We start from the raw sequence: 17710 nt of genomic DNA on the forward strand, positions 1-17710 counted from the left end.
TAATAGATTGTGTTGTGCAAGTAACATGCAATTTGACAAATGTTCAACTAAGACGCTAAGTTTGCAAAGTGGCTACTTGGTATCGGGAATAGGTCTGATTTCGTTTTCAAAGTTCTGATTTCATGTTTAAGATATTTAGGGGACAGAAGTGGGGAAGATGCATGAACCTTAACCTGCCCCATGGTATCTTAAATCTTACACTGGATATGGGGCCCATTTCCAACTTTGGTTGGGCTATGGCGGGATCCACGGCAAATTATTGTGGATCATGAATGCAATATACATTTTTAATGTACTTGATAGAAAATATCCTACTGACTAGGTGTACAAGTACGCTTGTCTGGTTCGACCTCCCCAACGCATACGGGGTGCTTGGCCCGGTTGAGGCCAGTTAGGTCGGGCGCTGTAGGAGCCTAGTTACGCTATCTTCCTTTCCATGATTGCGATGGTCGGCTCCTTCTCGGCTGCTTATTTGCCGAGCGTAGTGACATGACTAATGAGGGTCCAATCGAAGCGGGCACGTGCGTGACAATGTTACCACCACAAGTCAGTCTAGTGCATGTGTGACACGTGCGCCCCATGCCAATAGGATGGAATTTACCTTTTCCCTCACCTATAAATATCGCATTTATGGAAGAGAGAGAGACTTTTGGTTCCCGGGAGAGAGATCGCTACCTACACTCGAAGTTTTGTCAGCCCACTGCCAACGAGCGCAATCAGATCGGACCGAGTTGTAATTTGTTATTCACCTCGGTTTTTACTCCCGTATAATAATGCACCAATACTTTATACTTTTCACCTTCGTATTTAATAGTATCAGTACTAAAAGTACATTATTTATGTATTGAATATACATTATTTAATACTCCGTAATATAAAAGATTATGTATTTTTAAATAATGTACTTTACGTATATACCTAATGTATTTTTAGTATATTAACAATGTATTTTTTATTTATGGTTAACAAAAACGTGTGGATCATGGTCCATGGAATAATGATTGGGGACCTATGCATATAAGTTAAATTTTACTACAGAACATACATGTTTATTTTTAGTATATTTCTTATTAGAGCATTCTCAATAGTTGAGATTTTTAGATGAACATTGCATAGCTTGTAGGTTCGTTTGTTGTTGAGGCTTAAATTAACCTTGTAACTCATTAATTCGGTGGAGCGTTCTTCGGGCTTCAATAATCGTGTAGTTTCATTTTTAACTAGTACACTAAAAATGAACTTACAATATAATAAAATGAATTTTAGTCTAAGGTATTTCTGGTATATTAAGAGCAGCAAAAACAACAAGCCCTAATTTCTGAAGATAAGGGCATTTCATAAGAATAAACTACAGTGTTTCAGACTTGCATATATTAAAACATAAAGCATCTGCATATCATCAGAGTGATCAGAGTACTATTTCCCAGATTGTTGAAATGTTCCCACATTGAGTCTTTTAGGAGAATGTGAAGGGGCATTAGCAACATAAAAGAAGCGGGCTGTCAACAGCAAAAAGCATACCTTTCTCGGCCTTTTGGCTAAGATCAAGTGTAGTATCTGTTCTTATCAGTTTAATATCTGATATGTGAGCCATTGGCTCACATGATATTAACTTAATTTTTCAAGGGGAAGGCTCATTAAGGTAGCTTGCTACTTGGGCCTTCTCGAGTCGCCTTGGTATTGCACTATTACCTTGGCCTGGCTTGCCCTGCCAATGTTAGTCCAACATCTTAGTAGAACTCAGTTAGAAGACACAACGCGATATTTTTTTCACAAACCATGCCCTTCAAAAACTGTCTTTTTTATCTAGGATATCCATAAAACTGTGCTAAATGTTAATTTCCTGCAACATTTTTCTCCTAAGATGTGTGCAGAGTGGCTTAGCAAAATTAATTGATAGAAATTCGGTCCTTCTAAAATTCTGTTTGCGGTGTTTAGAAATGAAGGCATTTCTTGCTTACCTGAGTTCTTCATCCAAGTACGTAATATCCAGCAAACTGCGAGCTGTTGTTTCAGAAACTACTCCGTATTATTGGTATCTGTCACCAAAAAGACTATTTAAGCACTGCTATAAATCAAGAATGGGAAAAAAAATAAAAATTATTTGCATACTCATAGGTAAAGGAATAACATAGATTCAGAAGTAAGTTATAATAGCATTACCGATTTTTATATCACGCATTTTTCATTCCTGGTGGAGGGGTTTAAAAAGAAACTTTCTTTTTCTGGTTGCAAATGCAAACGCAAAGAAGTTGGCTGTCATCTTCAAGATTTTGATGCATAGCTTCCAAGACTTGGCTTAACTATTTTCTAATAACTTTCTTAACTTATTATAGCAATCAGCACTACAACTTCATGTTATCCCACTGTTTGATCAAGTCCCACATTGAGAATGTAGAAAGCATGTAAAGGTGCATGAGTACTATAAAAGAAATGGACTGTCAACAATGTAAAGCATACCTTTCTCGGCCTTTTGGCTAAGATCAAGTGTAGTATCTGTTCTTATCAGTTTAATATCTGATACGTGAGCCATTGGCTCACACGATATTAACTCAATTTTTTTAGGGGAAAGATCCACAAAGGTAGCTTGCTGCTTGGGTCTTTGAGTGTCGTCTTGGTTTTGCACTATTGCCTTGGCCTGGTACACCCCACCAATTTTAGTCTAATATTTTAGATGTGTAGGTTATAGTACATGTTTGGTTATATGTTGTTATTGGTCCTAATTACCAATGAGAAAAGAGACGAAAGTTAGTTATAGAGTGTATGATAACTGTTAGAAATCAAGAAGGGAAAAGAAATCTTATGTGTGTTAGGTCATAGAAGAATCACAGATTCTTGAAACTAGTCATAATAGCATTGCAGCATAGCCCATTATTGATTACAAACATTTTCTTTTGAGGACTAATTCATATTCTTTTTCTGTTTTTCCTGCAGACTAATATGTGTATGCAAATCATATGTGCTTATTAGAGTACATACATATATAAAAACTAATAAGTACTACAATTTAATGTTGTCCACTGTTTGCTCAAGTCCCACATTGATAATGCAGAAAGCATGTAAAGGTGCATGAGTACTATAAAACAAGTGGGCTGTGAACAAGAAAAAGCATACCTTTCTCGGCCTTTTGGCTAAGATCAAGTGTAGTATCTGTTCTTATCAGTTTAATATCTGATACGTGAGCCAATGGCTCACACGATATTAACTCAATTTTTTTAGGGGAAAGGCCCATTAAGGTAGCTTGCTGCCTGGGCCTTTGAGTGTCGCCTTGGTTTTGCACTATTGCCTTGGCCTGGCACACCTCACCAATTCTAGTCTATCATTTTATTTTCTATAGTTTAAGTAATACATGTTTTGTATAATCACTGCTAGAAATCAAGAAGGGAGAACGAGTCTTATATGTGTGTAGTCATAGACATAGATTCCAAAACTAGTCAACATTTTGTTTCAACTTCTTTTTCTTTTTCCTGCAGACTAATATGTATATGGATCATATGTGCTTAGGTAGAGTATATAAACTAATAAGCATTACAAAATAATGTTGTCCCACCATTTGCTAAAGTCCCACATTGATAATGCAGAAAGCATGTAAAGGTGCATGAGTACTATAAAAGAAGCGGTCTGTCAACAACAAAAATCATACCTTTCTCGGCCTTTTGGCTAAGATCAAGTGTAGTATCTGTTCTTATCAGTTTAATATCTGATACGTGAGCCATTGGTTCACACGATATTAACTCAATTTTTTAAGGGGAAAGACCCACCAAGGTAGCTTGCTGCCTGGGTTTTTGAGTGTCGCCTTGGCTTTGCACTATTGCCTCGGCTTGGCACACCCCTCCATTTGTAGTTTTAAGTCTTAACATTTTAAGTCCTAATTACCATTCAGAAAGATCACATGAGGCAAAAGGTGAACTTTGGTCAATTATTGTTAGTTATTGAGTGTATGATCACTGCTAATACGTGTCTGCAGATCATATGTGCTTATTTGAGTATATAAACTAAAAAGCTCTAAAAATTAATGTTGTAAAAGTGCATTAGTACTATAAGAGAAGAGGGCTGTCAACAAAGAAACACATACCGATCAAGTGTAGTATCTGTTTGCCTTCAAGTGTCGGCTTGGTTTTGCACTATTGCCTCGGCCTGGCGCACCCACTAATTTCAGCCCAACTTCTTCTCTTATTTGCATTGTCAATGCGTAGCAGGAATTTGGAGCAACCAAAAATTTATTAGGTTTCTACTACTGATTCTCTCGTTGTTCAGAAAACATATATAAATGGTGATAATATAGAATAATAAAATTCATCTGTCCAGTATATCTGTGACCAGTAAAAACAGCAACTATAGCAGTAATTATTTTCTGTTTCTAATATTTGATGATGGTGGCATTTAATTCATAATAATAAACTAGTCTGTGAACATAATCTCCCAAAAATTTATCTTTTAGAATATTAAAGATTAACTAGCAGTGCATATTCAAATTTCCCACATTCCCTTTGTGTCCCACATTGAAAATGTAGAAAGCATGTGCAAGTGCATGAGCAATATAAAACAGGTAGGCTGTCCACTAATTAAAGCATACCTTTCTCGGCCTTTTGGCTAAGATCAAGTGTAGTATCTGTTCTTATCAGTTTAATATCTGATACTTGGGTCAATGGCCCACATGATATTAACTCAATTTTTTTAGGGGAACGGCCCACTAAGGTAGCTTGCTACCTGGGCCTTTGAGTGTCGCCTTGGTTCTGCACTATTGCCTTGGCCTGGCACACCCCACCAACTCTAGTTTGACATTTTTATTGCATTGTGTAATTATATATATATGCACATACATACATACATTGGTTGGCATATAAAATTACACACTGTGAATTTGACTTAATAGAATTCTAATGAGATAATAATGATGTGTAAAAAGCATGTCTTTCTCGAATGCTTGGAAGAATGAAAAATTGACTATCCAATTGAGGATATCATTGTAAGGAGTTGAAATGCTGACAAGATCACTACTATTAGTTGCACGGTAATGCGACTAGGCTTAACTATTTTTTACTAAGTTTCATAACTTGTAGCAATCAGCACTACAACTTAATGTTACCCACTGTTTGCTCAAGTCCCACATTGATAATGCAGAAGGCATGTAAAGGTGCATGAGTACTATAAAATTAGTGGACTGTCAATTAGAAAAATCATACCTTTCTCGGCCTTTTGGCTAAGATCAAGTGTAGTATCTGTTCTTATCAGTTTAATATCTGATACGTGAGCCATTGGCTCACACGATATTAACTCAATTTTTTAAGGGGAAAGATCCACCAAGGTAGCTTGCTGCCTGGGTCTTTGAGTGTCGCCTTGGTTTTGCACTATTGCCTTGGCCTGGCACACCCCAACAAGTCTAGTTTAACACTTTTATTGCATTGTATATAGTATATATATGGATATAGCTTCATTGTGACTTAAAAGTAAACAGTTAAGTAAATAAGCATACCTTTTTTGGCCAAGAACAGAGGTGCCAGCCAAAGAGAGTAGGAGCTTTCGCAGTTTGTAACTTTTAGTTGAATCAGAGAACAAAGACATTGCTTTCGGAGTTTGTAACTTTTTGTTGAATCAGAGAACAAAGACAGACAGTATGTTTATACGCTTTCCTATTTTATAGCATAAAAAAATTCAGATTCTAGTAACAGAGCAGTGCAGACTAAGATACAGAATATAGCAGTGCACCAATTGTTCATGCTATACATCTTCATTTATACATCTTCATTTTTCCTAAGTTGGCTAGCGAGGTTGCTCTTCTTATATCCCGATGCAACAGTACATACAAGCAAGCTCATATTATATGCATCTGCAGCCTCTGCATCACTCTGAAACCTCGAGGAACTGATTCCAAACAAGTTGTGAGGAATAACCACATCTGAAGCTATTCTAAATGGGAACTCTATAGGACGGATCGACCATTCTAAGAATGAATAGGTTTCCTTGGTTACCCCTTGTTATCCTGAAAAGTTGCTAATATCTCATAAACAAAAGCAAAAATGAATAGGGTTGCAGAAGTTCATTAAAGAATCAGTTCATCAGATATGTGATTCATTGCTTAACTCATAAAAAAAATGGATCATCAGGTACTGATCACAAGGTTTGAGTATTTACCGTAGATCTTTATCAAGATATGTGATTTCTATTTGGCCACGGCCACTCCCTCGTGCATTTATGGGTATCTGTGTATCAAAGAAAATTGTTAGAGATGAAATTCCGGGGAAGGATTAATCTGACAGTCTTTACCTACCACACCAGCTATCTTGAAAGAATCAAATTTAACAGCAACTCTCTTTGCATTGATAGGAACTAAATTGGCGGTGGCCTGCAGAAGCAGAAATACATCCACTTTGACATCAATACGAAACAAAAAAGATCAAACTCCATAAATTTAAAATGAATAAAAGGAAGTAAACAAAAAACAGATAATAAAATATACTCTCAAGATCCTGCAAATACTAAGAAAGTATAATCAGGATGAGAGCCGTACAGCTGCATTTCATGTGTAAAACATAACACCATTACAAGTTTAAAGAACAAAAAGGGCTGGTAAATGCTAACATATTAGGACAGTCAATTTTAATTTCGTCAACATANATACGTGAGCCATTGGCTCACACGATATTAACTCAATTTTTTAAGGGGAAAGATCCACCAAGGTAGCTTGCTGCCTGGGTCTTTGAGTGTCGCCTTGGTTTTGCACTATTGCCTTGGCCTGGCACACCCCAACAAGTCTAGTTTAACACTTTTATTGCATTGTATATAGTATATATATGGATATAGCTTCATTGTGACTTAAAAGTAAACAGTTAAGTAAATAAGCATACCTTTTTTGGCCAAGAACAGAGGTGCCAGCCAAAGAGAGTAGGAGCTTTCGCAGTTTGTAACTTTTAGTTGAATCAGAGAACAAAGACATTGCTTTCGGAGTTTGTAACTTTTTGTTGAATCAGAGAACAAAGACAGACAGTATGTTTATACGCTTTCCTATTTTATAGCATAAAAAAATTCAGATTCTAGTAACAGAGCAGTGCAGACTAAGATACAGAATATAGCAGTGCACCAATTGTTCATGCTATACATCTTCATTTATACATCTTCATTTTTCCTAAGTTGGCTAGCGAGGTTGCTCTTCTTATATCCCGATGCAACAGTACATACAAGCAAGCTCATATTATATGCATCTGCAGCCTCTGCATCACTCTGAAACCTCGAGGAACTGATTCCAAACAAGTTGTGAGGAATAACCACATCTGAAGCTATTCTAAATGGGAACTCTATAGGACGGATCGACCATTCTAAGAATGAATAGGTTTCCTTGGTTACCCCTTGTTATCCTGAAAAGTTGCTAATATCTCATAAACAAAAGCAAAAATGAATAGGGTTGCAGAAGTTCATTAAAGAATCAGTTCATCAGATATGTGATTCATTGCTTAACTCATAAAAAAAATGGATCATCAGGTACTGATCACAAGGTTTGAGTATTTACCGTAGATCTTTATCAAGATATGTGATTTCTATTTGGCCACGGCCACTCCCTCGTGCATTTATGGGTATCTGTGTATCAAAGAAAATTGTTAGAGATGAAATTCCGGGGAAGGATTAATCTGACAGTCTTTACCTACCACACCAGCTATCTTGAAAGAATCAAATTTAACAGCAACTCTCTTTGCATTGATAGGAACTAAATTGGCGGTGGCCTGCAGAAGCAGAAATACATCCACTTTGACATCAATACGAAACAAAAAAGATCAAACTCCATAAATTTAAAATGAATAAAAGGAAGTAAACAAAAAACAGATAATAAAATATACTCTCAAGATCCTGCAAATACTAAGAAAGTATAATCAGGATGAGAGCCGTACAGCTGCATTTCATGTGTAAAACATAACACCATTACAAGTTTAAAGAACAAAAAGGGCTGGTAAATGCTAACATATTAGGACAGTCAATTTTAATTTCGTCAACATAATCAGCATATCAACCTGATTGAAAAAGGGCCAAGTTTCCATATTTTGAGCCCTCAGTGTATCCACATTAATTGCCTGGTAGATTTTTCCATTCGGTCTAAAAACTTTGGGCCTCTGCATGCCATAAGAGAATAAGACACTTGGTAAAGAAATAGCATAAACAGAAATGGCCATGGAGGGGATATGTAGCACTAAAGCTATTCACTGTCACATCAAGAATATCATATATACATGTTTTATACAATATTATTTGTTAGATATTAAACGCAAAGGATGGAGCTTTAGAACCCGGGTTTGCAAAATAGATTCAGAGGTTGTGTATAAAAGCTCCCATTTTCCATTCAACAAGCTGGACTTGAGTGGCTCCTTCACTTTATTAACTGCCTCGAGTTTTCGTGCAATCTAAACACAGATCAGATCAGCCAACATTAGGAAACAACTGGTCATGTATCATCACAACATGCACTTGGCATACCAAAATTTCCCCAAATCATCAGTTTTTTTGAATGAGGGGAAACTTGCAACCACTACCAAGGATATGCATGGGATAAACCCCGGGCTAAAAAGGCCAATAAACAGCTCCCGCTGGGGCAGTTAACTTGTAAACTCGTGGTTACCAAGTCTAACCGACCAATTTGGCTTGGGTTGTCCCAAATCATCATTTTATTCCCACCATTACTAAAGGTTGAAAGTACAAACACCTTTAGGGCACACAACAGCCCAAACCAGTGGTTCAAAGCCTCAATGAACCTAACATAATTCTCATGGAGTTATAACCACAATGACTCATGTCTAAAATATGACTGATTGGCATCCAAAATCAATTTCCCATTCATTAATGACTGCAAATACTGTGGTGAAATTAAACAAAAACAAAATAAATTAAAGTGCAGTTTAAGCAACACCCACCTGATCAACAAGCCTTTGGTCTTCAGGAGTGGCATCGGCACCTCGATCGAGAGGGGCAATAGCCTCAAGAAGTTCCTCTTTCAAGCTCTCGACGTCTTGGCTTCTGCTCAAGAAAGAGAAAGAGACACGTGTCCTCCATTTCCAATGCTGTGGCACTTGTTCGACTTTAAGGTTTTCGGACCAGCAATGGAAGGTGGAAGTACTTCCACTGTGGAGTTTAGGTGAAGCGGGCAGGATTAACCTTGAAGAGAGATTTGCAGGGAGAGAAGAAGGATCGGCACCGGAATAGAGAGGAGCTAAAGCTATGGAAGATGAACAAGTGGAGAAAGGAATGGCCATTTCTGTTGTCTGGATAACGTAAGCAGGCTGGCAGGCCGTCGTATAAATTCTTCCGTTTTTATTATTTATTTAGAAAGATTCAATAAAGTATTACGTGTCCGATTCGATTAACAAGACTTAACTGAAGTGAATGAATAGTTAGTTTGACCAATAAAGGTAAATAAGACAGATAAAATGAGACAGGAAGTATATAACTCAGAGATTTTAACTTTCTTGATTTGAATTAGCAATATTGACTGTTTTGATTTGAGTTAATTAATTATGTGTAATCTAAATAGTTGATCATCTTATTTGACTAATCAGTTATGAACAATTTAACTTGACTTTATGATCTTTTACTAACTAAGATCACAAAACGACTATCATTTAAAAAATATTTATAATATACGGAGTAGTTATTTATAACATTTGCATCATATAATTATGAATTTATGATGCGTTTGAACATCAAACTGCTCATTTTTCCGCTATACACAGAGGCTATACATTTGTTTACTGCGCACAAAGAGCTCTTCTCACTTTGAGAGATTGCTCCACAATGTTGTTGGTAAAATTTGATTTATGGTCTTTATTTTCCATATTCCGATCAACTGAGTTGTCCATGTGAGCAAAGCCGGCTCACACCTTTTGCATGGAGAGGGGTGAAGGAAATAAATCTGTTTCAGCTGGCCTTTTTGAGGCATATAGTTATTACGCCTTTTATGGCAAGAGTTATATAATGTGATTTAATGTCTGATTTTGTTTTTGGTGGTTCAAAAATTTTCTATACTTTACAGAAACTCAAGTACAACAAAATCTGGAACATCTCCTCATATGCTGTACTAGAGAGGCGAATTCAGACAGGGACTCTGTAAGAGGGATCCACCATTTTAAGGATGAACAGGTTGCCCTTATCACCTCTTGATACTCTGTTACAAGACACAACAACATAGATGACATTAATACACATGTGAATCAATGTGATTTTTGCTATTCAACTAAAAGTCTAAGTTGATAGTTGGATTACACATTTATGTTTATATATTACAGAGTATATTATATGCTCAACATAAGACACTCCTGATTAATTACCTCAGTTCTTTGTCCAAGTAAGTAATATCCAGCGAGCCGCGAGCTGTATCAGGAGCTTTTATTGGGATCTGTCATCACAAGACGAGTATATAATCGCTGCTACTAAACCAAGAAGGGGAAAGAAATCTTTATCCATGTACTTATATGTAGATTGTGTGTGCTTATTCTTTGTATTATCCACCATGATATAGCAAAAAGATACATTGCTTATATCTGTTTATGCATATCAGCACTGTACATACCAGGCCTGCGATTTTGAAGTAATCGAACTTGACGGCCACCTTGCTTGCATTCACTGGCGTTAAATCTGCTGTCACCTGCAGAAACGTGAACCGAAGAGTCAATGTTGGCTCAACCAGATCTGCAGAGGGAGAAACCATTTGTTCCCCGCGAACAAACAGAACTAAATAATTCTGGATAAAGCAATTGCAAACAAAATTCGACTTTGTGAGAATCAGACTACAAAAGTGGCCTTCGGGTCATCTTCAAGACTTCGGTTGCATATCTTTTCACAGTTTCATAACATATTTGAATATGTACTAACCAGCACAACAAATTACTATTGTCCCACATTGATAATGCAGAGAGCATGTGGAGGTGTATGAGTACTATAAAAGAAGTGGGCTGTCTACAAGGAAAAGCATACCTTTCTCGGCCTTTTGGCTAAGATCAAGTGTAGTATCTGTTCTTATCAGTTTAATATCTGATACGTGGGCCATTGGCTCACACGATATTAACTTAATTTTTTTAGGGGAAAGGCCCATTAAGGTAGCTTGCTGCCTGGGTCTTTGAGCATCGCCTTGGTTTTGCACTATAGCCTTGTCTTGGTGCACCCCACCAACTATAATACAAAATTTTTGTTGAACTGAAGATTTCTGCTTGTATAGTTATTATATTATTGTATCAAATAACCATGTCTTTTCATTTTTGTTTTTGAATATACTTTAAGGTGAATGTTTCTTTGTACTGAGGGAAGGTAAAAATGGTGAAGAGTGGTAGGGTTAACTTCAGGAATCTGATTACCTGATTGAAAGTTGGCCAGGATTCCAAATTCTGGGCTCGAAGTGTATCTGCGTTGATTCCTTGGTAGTTTGTTCTTGATCTTAAGAACTTTGGCCTCTGTTCACAATGATAATCTGTGAATACTCTCAATTTGAACAAAGCATTAGAAGAAGCGAGATTACAACAGAACATGAACGGGAATGGAAAACGCTTCTATCACGAATCAATTAGTGGAACCACACAATGGCTTCCCATTAAACCACCGCTACTAAAACCAGAGAGGAAAGCACAGGTTCCCTTGTGTTTTTTATGCAACGATGATACATAATATAATGAAAACACGCACACAACACAGTTTACTTGAATATCTCAATTCTCGCACGCTAACAATTCTGGAGAGTAACGTCTCTTACACGGACATCAGTTTTCTAGTTTTGACTTACATTCGTTTGGAGAATCGATTGTGAAGTTGTGTATATAAGTTCCCATTTGCCATTTAGGAAAGGAGACTTCAGTGGCTCCTTAGTCGGATTGGCTGCTTCCAGCTTCCGAACGATCTGGTATAGAGCAAGTAACAGTGAAAAACAACAAATATACACAAATGAATAGCTGCTCAAACAGGCAATTCATTAAAATATACTGAAAATGCATATGTAGTTTCAGAGAAAAGATATTACACACAACAGACAACACCATTGAGCAAATAACACCCATAACAAAGAATCGCCTATTTTAAAACAAACTTCCACATTCAGAAACTATTTTCTGTCGTCGAGAGAGACACTAATAGTGCAGTATAATAAAATTTTTCATTTGTCAAGTACCATCCAACAAAACATTGACAACAACAAGACCATATAAATAAACTAAGGTGCATTACGTCCAAGGCTCTGGTTAACTTATCAAAATATACTAATCAGCACCACAAACTATTGTTTCCCCACTGTCTGCTCAACTGCCACATTGATAATGCAGAAAGGCTGTGAAGGTGCATGAGCAACATAAAAGAAGTGGGCTATCCACAAAAAAAACCATACCTTTCTCGGCCTTTTGGCTAAGATCAAGTGTAGTATCTGTTCTTATCAGTTTAATATCTGATACGTGAGCCAATGGTTCACACGATATTAACTCAATTTTTTTTGGGGAAAGGTCCATTAAGGTAGCTTGCTGCCTGGGCCTTTGAGTGTCGCCTTGGTTTTGCACTATTGCCTTGGCCTGGCACACCCCACAAATTTTAGTCTAACATTTTAGATATGTAGTTTATAGTACATGTTTGGTTATATTTTGCTATTGGTCCTAATTACCAATGAGAAGCGAGATGAAAGTTGAAATAGAAATCAAGAAGGGAAAAGAAATCTTAGAAGAATCATAGATTTTGAAACTAGTCATAATAGCATTGCAGCATAGCCAATTATTGATTACAAACATTTTCTTTCCAGGTAGAGGACTAATTCTTATTCTTTTCCGGTTTTTCTGCAGACTAATATGTGTATGCACAGATCATATGTGCTTATTAGAGTATATATACATATAAACTAATAAGCACTACAATTTAATGTTGTCCCACTGTTTGCTCAAGTCCCACATTGATAATGCAGAAAGCATGTAAAGGTGCATGAGTACTATAAAAGAAGAGGACTGTCAACAAGTTAAAGCATACCTTTCTCGGCCTTTTGGCTAAGATCAAGTGTAGTATCTGTTCTTATCAGTTTAATATCTGATATGTGAGCTATTGGCTCACATGATATTAACTCAATTTTTTTAGTGTAAAGGCCCTTTAAGGTAGCTTGCTCCCTGGGCCTTTGTGTGTCGCCTTGGTTGTGCACTATTGCCTTGGCCTGGCACACCCCACCAATTCTAGTTCATAACTCTTACTTAAATTGTGTAGTGTGTAAGCCTCTCATGTGAAAGAGAAACTATGCTAGTGCTTGTTAACTGTTTAACTGTTAAGGTAGCATTCATGTGTTGCCTTTGTGCTGCAACTTTGTTCTCTCCAATCAGCCAGATATGTAACATAGATAATTGTACACATTATTGAGCGGCCTAACTCCAAATGCGAACACAATTAACTTTGTTCTCTCAGAGATAAACCATAGACAATTGAAGTGTTAATGGAAGCATATAATGTGTGAACATAAACTTCCAAAAACTTCTCAGCATATGAAAGATATATACTCTTTATCTATTAGCACTACACATTACCAATTCCCACTCAGGTGTCCCACATTGAGAATGTAGAAAGCATGTGAAGGTGCATGAGTATTATAAAAGAAGTGGGCTGTCAACAAGAATAAGCATACCTTTCTCGGCCTTTTGGCTAAGATCAAGTGTAGTATCTGTTCTTATCAGTTTAATATCTGATACGTGAGCTAATGGCTCACACGATATTAACTCAATTTTTTTAGGGGAAAGGCTCATTAAGGCAGCTTGCTGCCTGAGCCTTTGAGTGTCGCCTTGGTTTTGCACTATTGCCTTGGCCTGGCACGCCCCACCAAATTTAGTCTAATTTTTTTTTTTTTATAAGATAAACTTGCACTGTCTAATAAGGTAAATATATTTAATTTTATTTTTAGTTTCTATGATTCTTCGTAAATCATACACTAGGGAGCAAAGTCGACGGGGAGTAGTAAAAGAAATATTACTAAGATAAGAAAGTAAAAAAGCAGCAGTTAAAGTAACTAGAAATGGGTGGTTCAAAATGAATGAATGAGAACAAATTAAAAGAAAATGGACCAACTTGCTCAATCTGTTCTTGATCTTCAGGAGTGGCATCCGCGCCACGATCAAGTGGCGCAAGAGCTTCAAAGAGTTCTTCTTTGATGGGCTCTGGGTCTTTGGTTTTGTTCAATTTCAAGAAGCCTGGGAAGAACGAAACGCCAGCTCTCCATTTGGGATCATTGCAAGGGGCGGAAATGCTGACAAGCCCACTGCTACTATGGCCGTTGTGGGTGGCGGGGAAAGAGAAGGCCGCGGCGGCGGCGGAGAGAGAGAGCTTTGGGTGGTTGTGGGCGGAGGAGTGAGCGGCGATGAGCTGCGTCGCCGGAGCTGAAAGTGTAGAAAATGCCATGGGGCCGGAAGTATGAAATGAAGAAATTGGAGGTTTAGACGTTTAGTGGGCGGTGAGATTTGTATTTTGTGGTGGAGAAAATGCTTTATTTTTTTATCCATTTAATGGAATTATGAGCTTGCATAGTTTATAAACACATAATAGCATTAATTCTCTTTTTCCATACCCTAAACAAAAGCCAAAAACTTGAGTGACACCGTCGGTCTCAATAACCAGCTCAACAAAAAGCTCAATTCTTCCATAACATAAGGGGTGGGTTTGCACGTGAGCATAATGACATAGGAACACAAGAATACTTCACGCCACAACCATCTCCTTTCTATAGGAACACAAGATTCCTCGTTCATGAAATGAGTCGGATCTTTAATTAATGAGGAAAAATTTGCCCACTAATCAAATATTTGACATCATCACTTAAAAATTCAATTCGTTTCATAGATTGAGGCTCATAAGACAGTATTATATTTTTGTCATTTATTTATCTAAATTAGTGGAAAGGAAAATCCATTTAGAGAGATTTTGACTGCCAACATCATCAGGTCAACATAAGGCAACGGTACAAAAATGTCTTCAAAAAATTATAGAAAAACATGAAAAATAAGAATAAGAATACTAGAAATGGATTAACAACCGCGCAGCCGTGTAGGTGAACGTTTGTCTTCTTCGAAGACCAATCATACTTTCTGTGTGAAACACCCTCTTGTCTTCTTCGCCGCACCGGCTAATGTTTTTCATCTTCTCGGGGATCACAAAATCCAGGATTCAATGATTCCTCAATCTCCGTAACGAGAAACGGGGAACAAAACGATGTACTGCAAGTTGGGAAAGGCCCCCCCAGCTTTCCCGGTTTTTCCCCAGCCTCGACCGCATCACCAAGCCTTGTTCAGGATTCTGTGCTGTGGCGATAAGAACTCTGACGCTTCCTCGTCTTCTTCGGCGTCGGAGAATAGCAAGTTCCGGTTTAAGCTGGTCGGTAGATCGTTGGGCGACGGGAAATGGAAGTTCAATGATATTGATGCCAGTAGGTTTTCAATTCCCTCCTTCTGCTCAATTGCTATTGCTTAGTTTATTTGGTATTTGACATGGTAGCTAATGAGTTTTACTTTTAGCTAACGATGAATAACAAAATTGTCTATAATCTGGTGAGGTTCTAGTTTATTTCCTAGATTTGTTGTGACTCTCATTTTCCTTTACTTTTTTTTTCTTTTGGAACCTCAATGAGTGTCTAGATATCAGTATAGATTGAAAACTTATCGCAATTGAGTTAAATAGTGTGCAATTAAACCATTAAACAAGTAAAATATGTGCACGATATTTTCCAATTTTTCTCGGTAGAATCCGGTCAGATAACTTAGAGAATCTCCCTTTCCTCATGCTAGTTCGGATGAAAGATTGAAATGTTTTCAACTTAAAATGCATTAAAAGAAATCATAAAAATGTCACAATTGCACATATTTTGCTTGTTTGATAGTTCAATTGCACACATTTTAAGTTTAGTGCCCAATTGCACAAAAGCTATAAGTTTAGTGACCTATTTGACACTTGTTCCAAACAAAAAAAAAACAGATATGTTTATTCTTTTTATTATGGAGCATGACCTTGGTACCAATTGCCATCTAGTGCAACATTTTTAAAGAAATTGGTGGTAAATGTTACAGAGCAATTGCTGTAACTTTGTTCATAAAATGTTGTTGGCAGCCATACTTTGGTTTGGTTGATTACAGGGACAATCCCTCATCCAATTTGAAGTTCCGCTGCAGTAGGCTTCAGCCATTTTTACTATGGCCTATAAGACTAAGACTGGATACTTTTTGTATTTCCTTCACAGATTCAGTGCAAGAATCATTAACTCAATGGCTGTCAAAGACCCAAAACTTTCTGCATGACGTCACTTCACCATTTGTAAAAACTGTCAACGATCGAAGGTCTACTTCACGGGATCATGCTCAAGATGTGGATGAGATATTCCTGTCTGAACAGACTGTTGATAGGCAAACACCAAATGGGGAGCTTTCAGTGGCTGCTATTCTCTCCGTTGAGCAATTCAGCCGGTGAGGAAGCTTCAACTGATTTCTTGCACCGACTTGGTTTATGTTGTGGGGTCACAAGAAAATCACCTGATGCAAGCACGCTGCAGTCTTTCCATGTTTTAAATTTACCTCAAAAAATAACCACACTTGAATAGAACGTATATCTTACCAGGGTCTTTACATGAGATGAATATAATTCTTTTTTTTGGAAACACCTAACTCGGTGGTAGTTCTCCATGCACTAGCTCTCAATTTCAACTGAGAAAAGTTTAGTTTTGAATCCCTTAGCCATATAATGGCATTCTAAAAATTAGGTGAATCAAAATTGACTGATTGCCATCCCTCAAATTTTGGAGATCACAAACTTTAGTCTTTCGTTTAGGCATTGGATTAAGATGGAAGATGTGGGCTGGGTGGATATTATTGTAATTCCATTAGCCCTTTCTTTAATATTTTACTATGTTTAATTAGATATGCCATTAATTTTGCAGTCCTGTAACTTATTGTGGATTTGTAGTTACTACATTTGACTTTTCAAAAGTAATATATGCACTTATGCAGGATGAATGGGTTGACTGGGCAGAAAATGCAGAAGATTTTTAAAGCTCTTGTTCCTGAATCTATCTATAATGATGCCCGCAATTTGGTGGAGTATTGCTGCTTTAGGTTTCTTTCAAGGGATAGCTCCGAAATTCATCCTTGCCTTAAGGTTTGATCATTTGATGTTTCTCTTTCAGTCTTCTTCCTTTTAAGTTAAATTGTGTCCATGCCTTAGAAAACCCATTATCATGTTTTCGAACATGGAGACTAACATGTTTTTTAGCATGTGACTCCAAATTCTCCTTTCAGTTTATCAGAGTTTTTGGTGAAATTTTATTTTAGTTGGGTTTTGATGGTCTGAAGTAGTATGACATACAATGGATTTGCAATTAGGAATATTTTAACAAGCGTTTTTTAATGCTTAAAAGCCTCTCTTCGGTATCATAAGTTGACTCTCCTTATCTGTTCACTGCACTTTTTAAATGATGTTTTGGTTCTTTTTACAGGAACCTGCATTCCAAAGATTGATATTTGTAACTATGCTTGCATGGGAAAACCCCTATAGTAGCAAGAATGACTCTTCAACTGAATCGCTACAAAAAGATTCTTTTCAGGTGTTTTCCCACTCCTTATATTTCTATCTGTTCATTGTTTAACATTTCCTTTTCTACTTGTTTCAAACTTTTGTTAACTCTTGTGCTGAAATTGAATCAAGATTTTAGTTATAGCATTATTTTTTGTGTGTGTGGGGGGGGGGGGGGGGGGGG

General features: G+C 37.2%; 3 protein-coding genes, 1 long non-coding RNA gene, 10 other non-coding genes and 1 pseudogene across 31 annotated transcripts in view; 12 read left to right on the forward strand and 3 right to left on the reverse strand.

Moving 5' to 3' along the window:
* Positions 1-1226: 1226 nt before the first annotated feature.
* LOC116030078 lies at positions 1227-6577 on the reverse strand. Of its 17 annotated transcripts, none has more exons than XR_004100369.1 (7): positions 6269-6561; positions 6133-6200; positions 5474-5980; positions 4574-5361; positions 4073-4164; positions 1959-3289; positions 1227-1705 (listed from the first exon to the last, which is right to left on the reverse strand). It is a non-coding gene; the product is annotated as an uncharacterized LOC116030078 (long non-coding RNA). The 17 variants fall into 17 exon arrangements; XR_004100372.1 differs by having other exon boundaries at positions 5184-5361; positions 6269-6551; XR_004100373.1 differs by having other exon boundaries at positions 1959-2716; positions 5184-5361; positions 6269-6544.
* LOC116031051 lies at positions 1515-1709 on the forward strand. The gene has a single exon (XR_004100486.1). It is a non-coding gene; the product is annotated as a U2 spliceosomal RNA (small nuclear RNA).
* LOC116031073 lies at positions 2454-2649 on the forward strand. Its single transcript, XR_004100507.1, has one exon. It is a non-coding gene; the product is annotated as a U2 spliceosomal RNA (small nuclear RNA).
* LOC116031119 lies at positions 3108-3303 on the forward strand. Its single transcript, XR_004100549.1, has one exon. It is a non-coding gene; the product is annotated as a U2 spliceosomal RNA (small nuclear RNA).
* LOC116031061 lies at positions 3637-3832 on the forward strand. The gene has a single exon (XR_004100496.1). It is a non-coding gene; the product is annotated as a U2 spliceosomal RNA (small nuclear RNA).
* Positions 4570-4765, forward strand: LOC116031104. The gene has a single exon (XR_004100537.1). It is a non-coding gene; the product is annotated as a U2 spliceosomal RNA (small nuclear RNA).
* On the forward strand, positions 5180-5375 carry LOC116031142. Its single transcript, XR_004100571.1, has one exon. It is a non-coding gene; the product is annotated as a U2 spliceosomal RNA (small nuclear RNA).
* LOC116031107 lies at positions 6571-6747 on the forward strand (annotated as a pseudogene).
* LOC116030076 (probable plastid-lipid-associated protein 4, chloroplastic) lies at positions 6660-9265 on the reverse strand. Of its 2 annotated transcripts, XR_004100357.1 has the most exons (8): positions 8895-9265; positions 8274-8387; positions 8001-8099; positions 7641-7715; positions 7505-7572; positions 7079-7352; positions 6846-7002; positions 6660-6733 (listed from the first exon to the last, which is right to left on the reverse strand). XR_004100357.1 is itself a non-coding variant. In XM_031272193.1 (6 exons), the coding sequence occupies exons 1-6, from the start codon at positions 9231-9233 to the stop codon at positions 7280-7282; spliced, it is 768 nt and encodes a 255-aa protein (XP_031128053.1). In that variant the 5' UTR covers positions 9234-9265; the 3' UTR covers positions 6938-7279. The 2 variants fall into 2 exon arrangements, 1 of the variants encoding a protein (XP_031128053.1); XM_031272193.1 differs by lacking the exon at positions 6660-6733 and having other exon boundaries at positions 6938-7352.
* A 610-nt stretch (positions 9266-9875) lies between these two features.
* Positions 9876-14424, reverse strand: LOC116030077 (probable plastid-lipid-associated protein 4, chloroplastic). The gene is made up of 6 exons (XM_031272195.1): positions 14044-14424; positions 11750-11863; positions 11328-11423; positions 10547-10621; positions 10305-10372; positions 9876-10141 (listed from the first exon to the last, which is right to left on the reverse strand). Exons 1-6 carry the CDS (start codon positions 14371-14373, stop codon positions 10069-10071), a joined length of 756 nt encoding a protein of 251 aa, XP_031128055.1. The 5' UTR covers positions 14374-14424; the 3' UTR covers positions 9876-10068.
* Positions 10947-11142, forward strand: LOC116031130. Its single transcript, XR_004100560.1, has one exon. It is a non-coding gene; the product is annotated as a U2 spliceosomal RNA (small nuclear RNA).
* LOC116031096 lies at positions 12340-12535 on the forward strand. The gene has a single exon (XR_004100529.1). It is a non-coding gene; the product is annotated as a U2 spliceosomal RNA (small nuclear RNA).
* On the forward strand, positions 12963-13158 carry LOC116031085. The gene has a single exon (XR_004100518.1). It is a non-coding gene; the product is annotated as a U2 spliceosomal RNA (small nuclear RNA).
* Positions 13603-13798, forward strand: LOC116031053. The gene has a single exon (XR_004100488.1). It is a non-coding gene; the product is annotated as a U2 spliceosomal RNA (small nuclear RNA).
* Positions 14425-14987: 563 nt separating the features above from the next.
* Positions 14988-17710, forward strand: part of LOC116029762 — a 7237-nt gene continuing 4514 nt past the window's right edge. The window contains exons 1-4 of the mRNA XM_031271803.1: positions 14988-15394; positions 16202-16424; positions 16965-17112; positions 17450-17557. Coding sequence (XP_031127663.1) covers positions 15181-15394; positions 16202-16424; positions 16965-17112; positions 17450-17557 — 693 coding nt within the window. The 5' untranslated portion in view covers positions 14988-15180. The remainder of the gene's footprint in view (positions 15395-16201; positions 16425-16964; positions 17113-17449; positions 17558-17710) is intronic.

Source organism: Ipomoea triloba, chromosome 9, assembly GCF_003576645.1.
Source record: "Ipomoea triloba cultivar NCNSP0323 chromosome 9, ASM357664v1".
Lineage (NCBI taxonomy): Eukaryota > Viridiplantae > Streptophyta > Magnoliopsida > Solanales > Convolvulaceae > Ipomoea > Ipomoea triloba.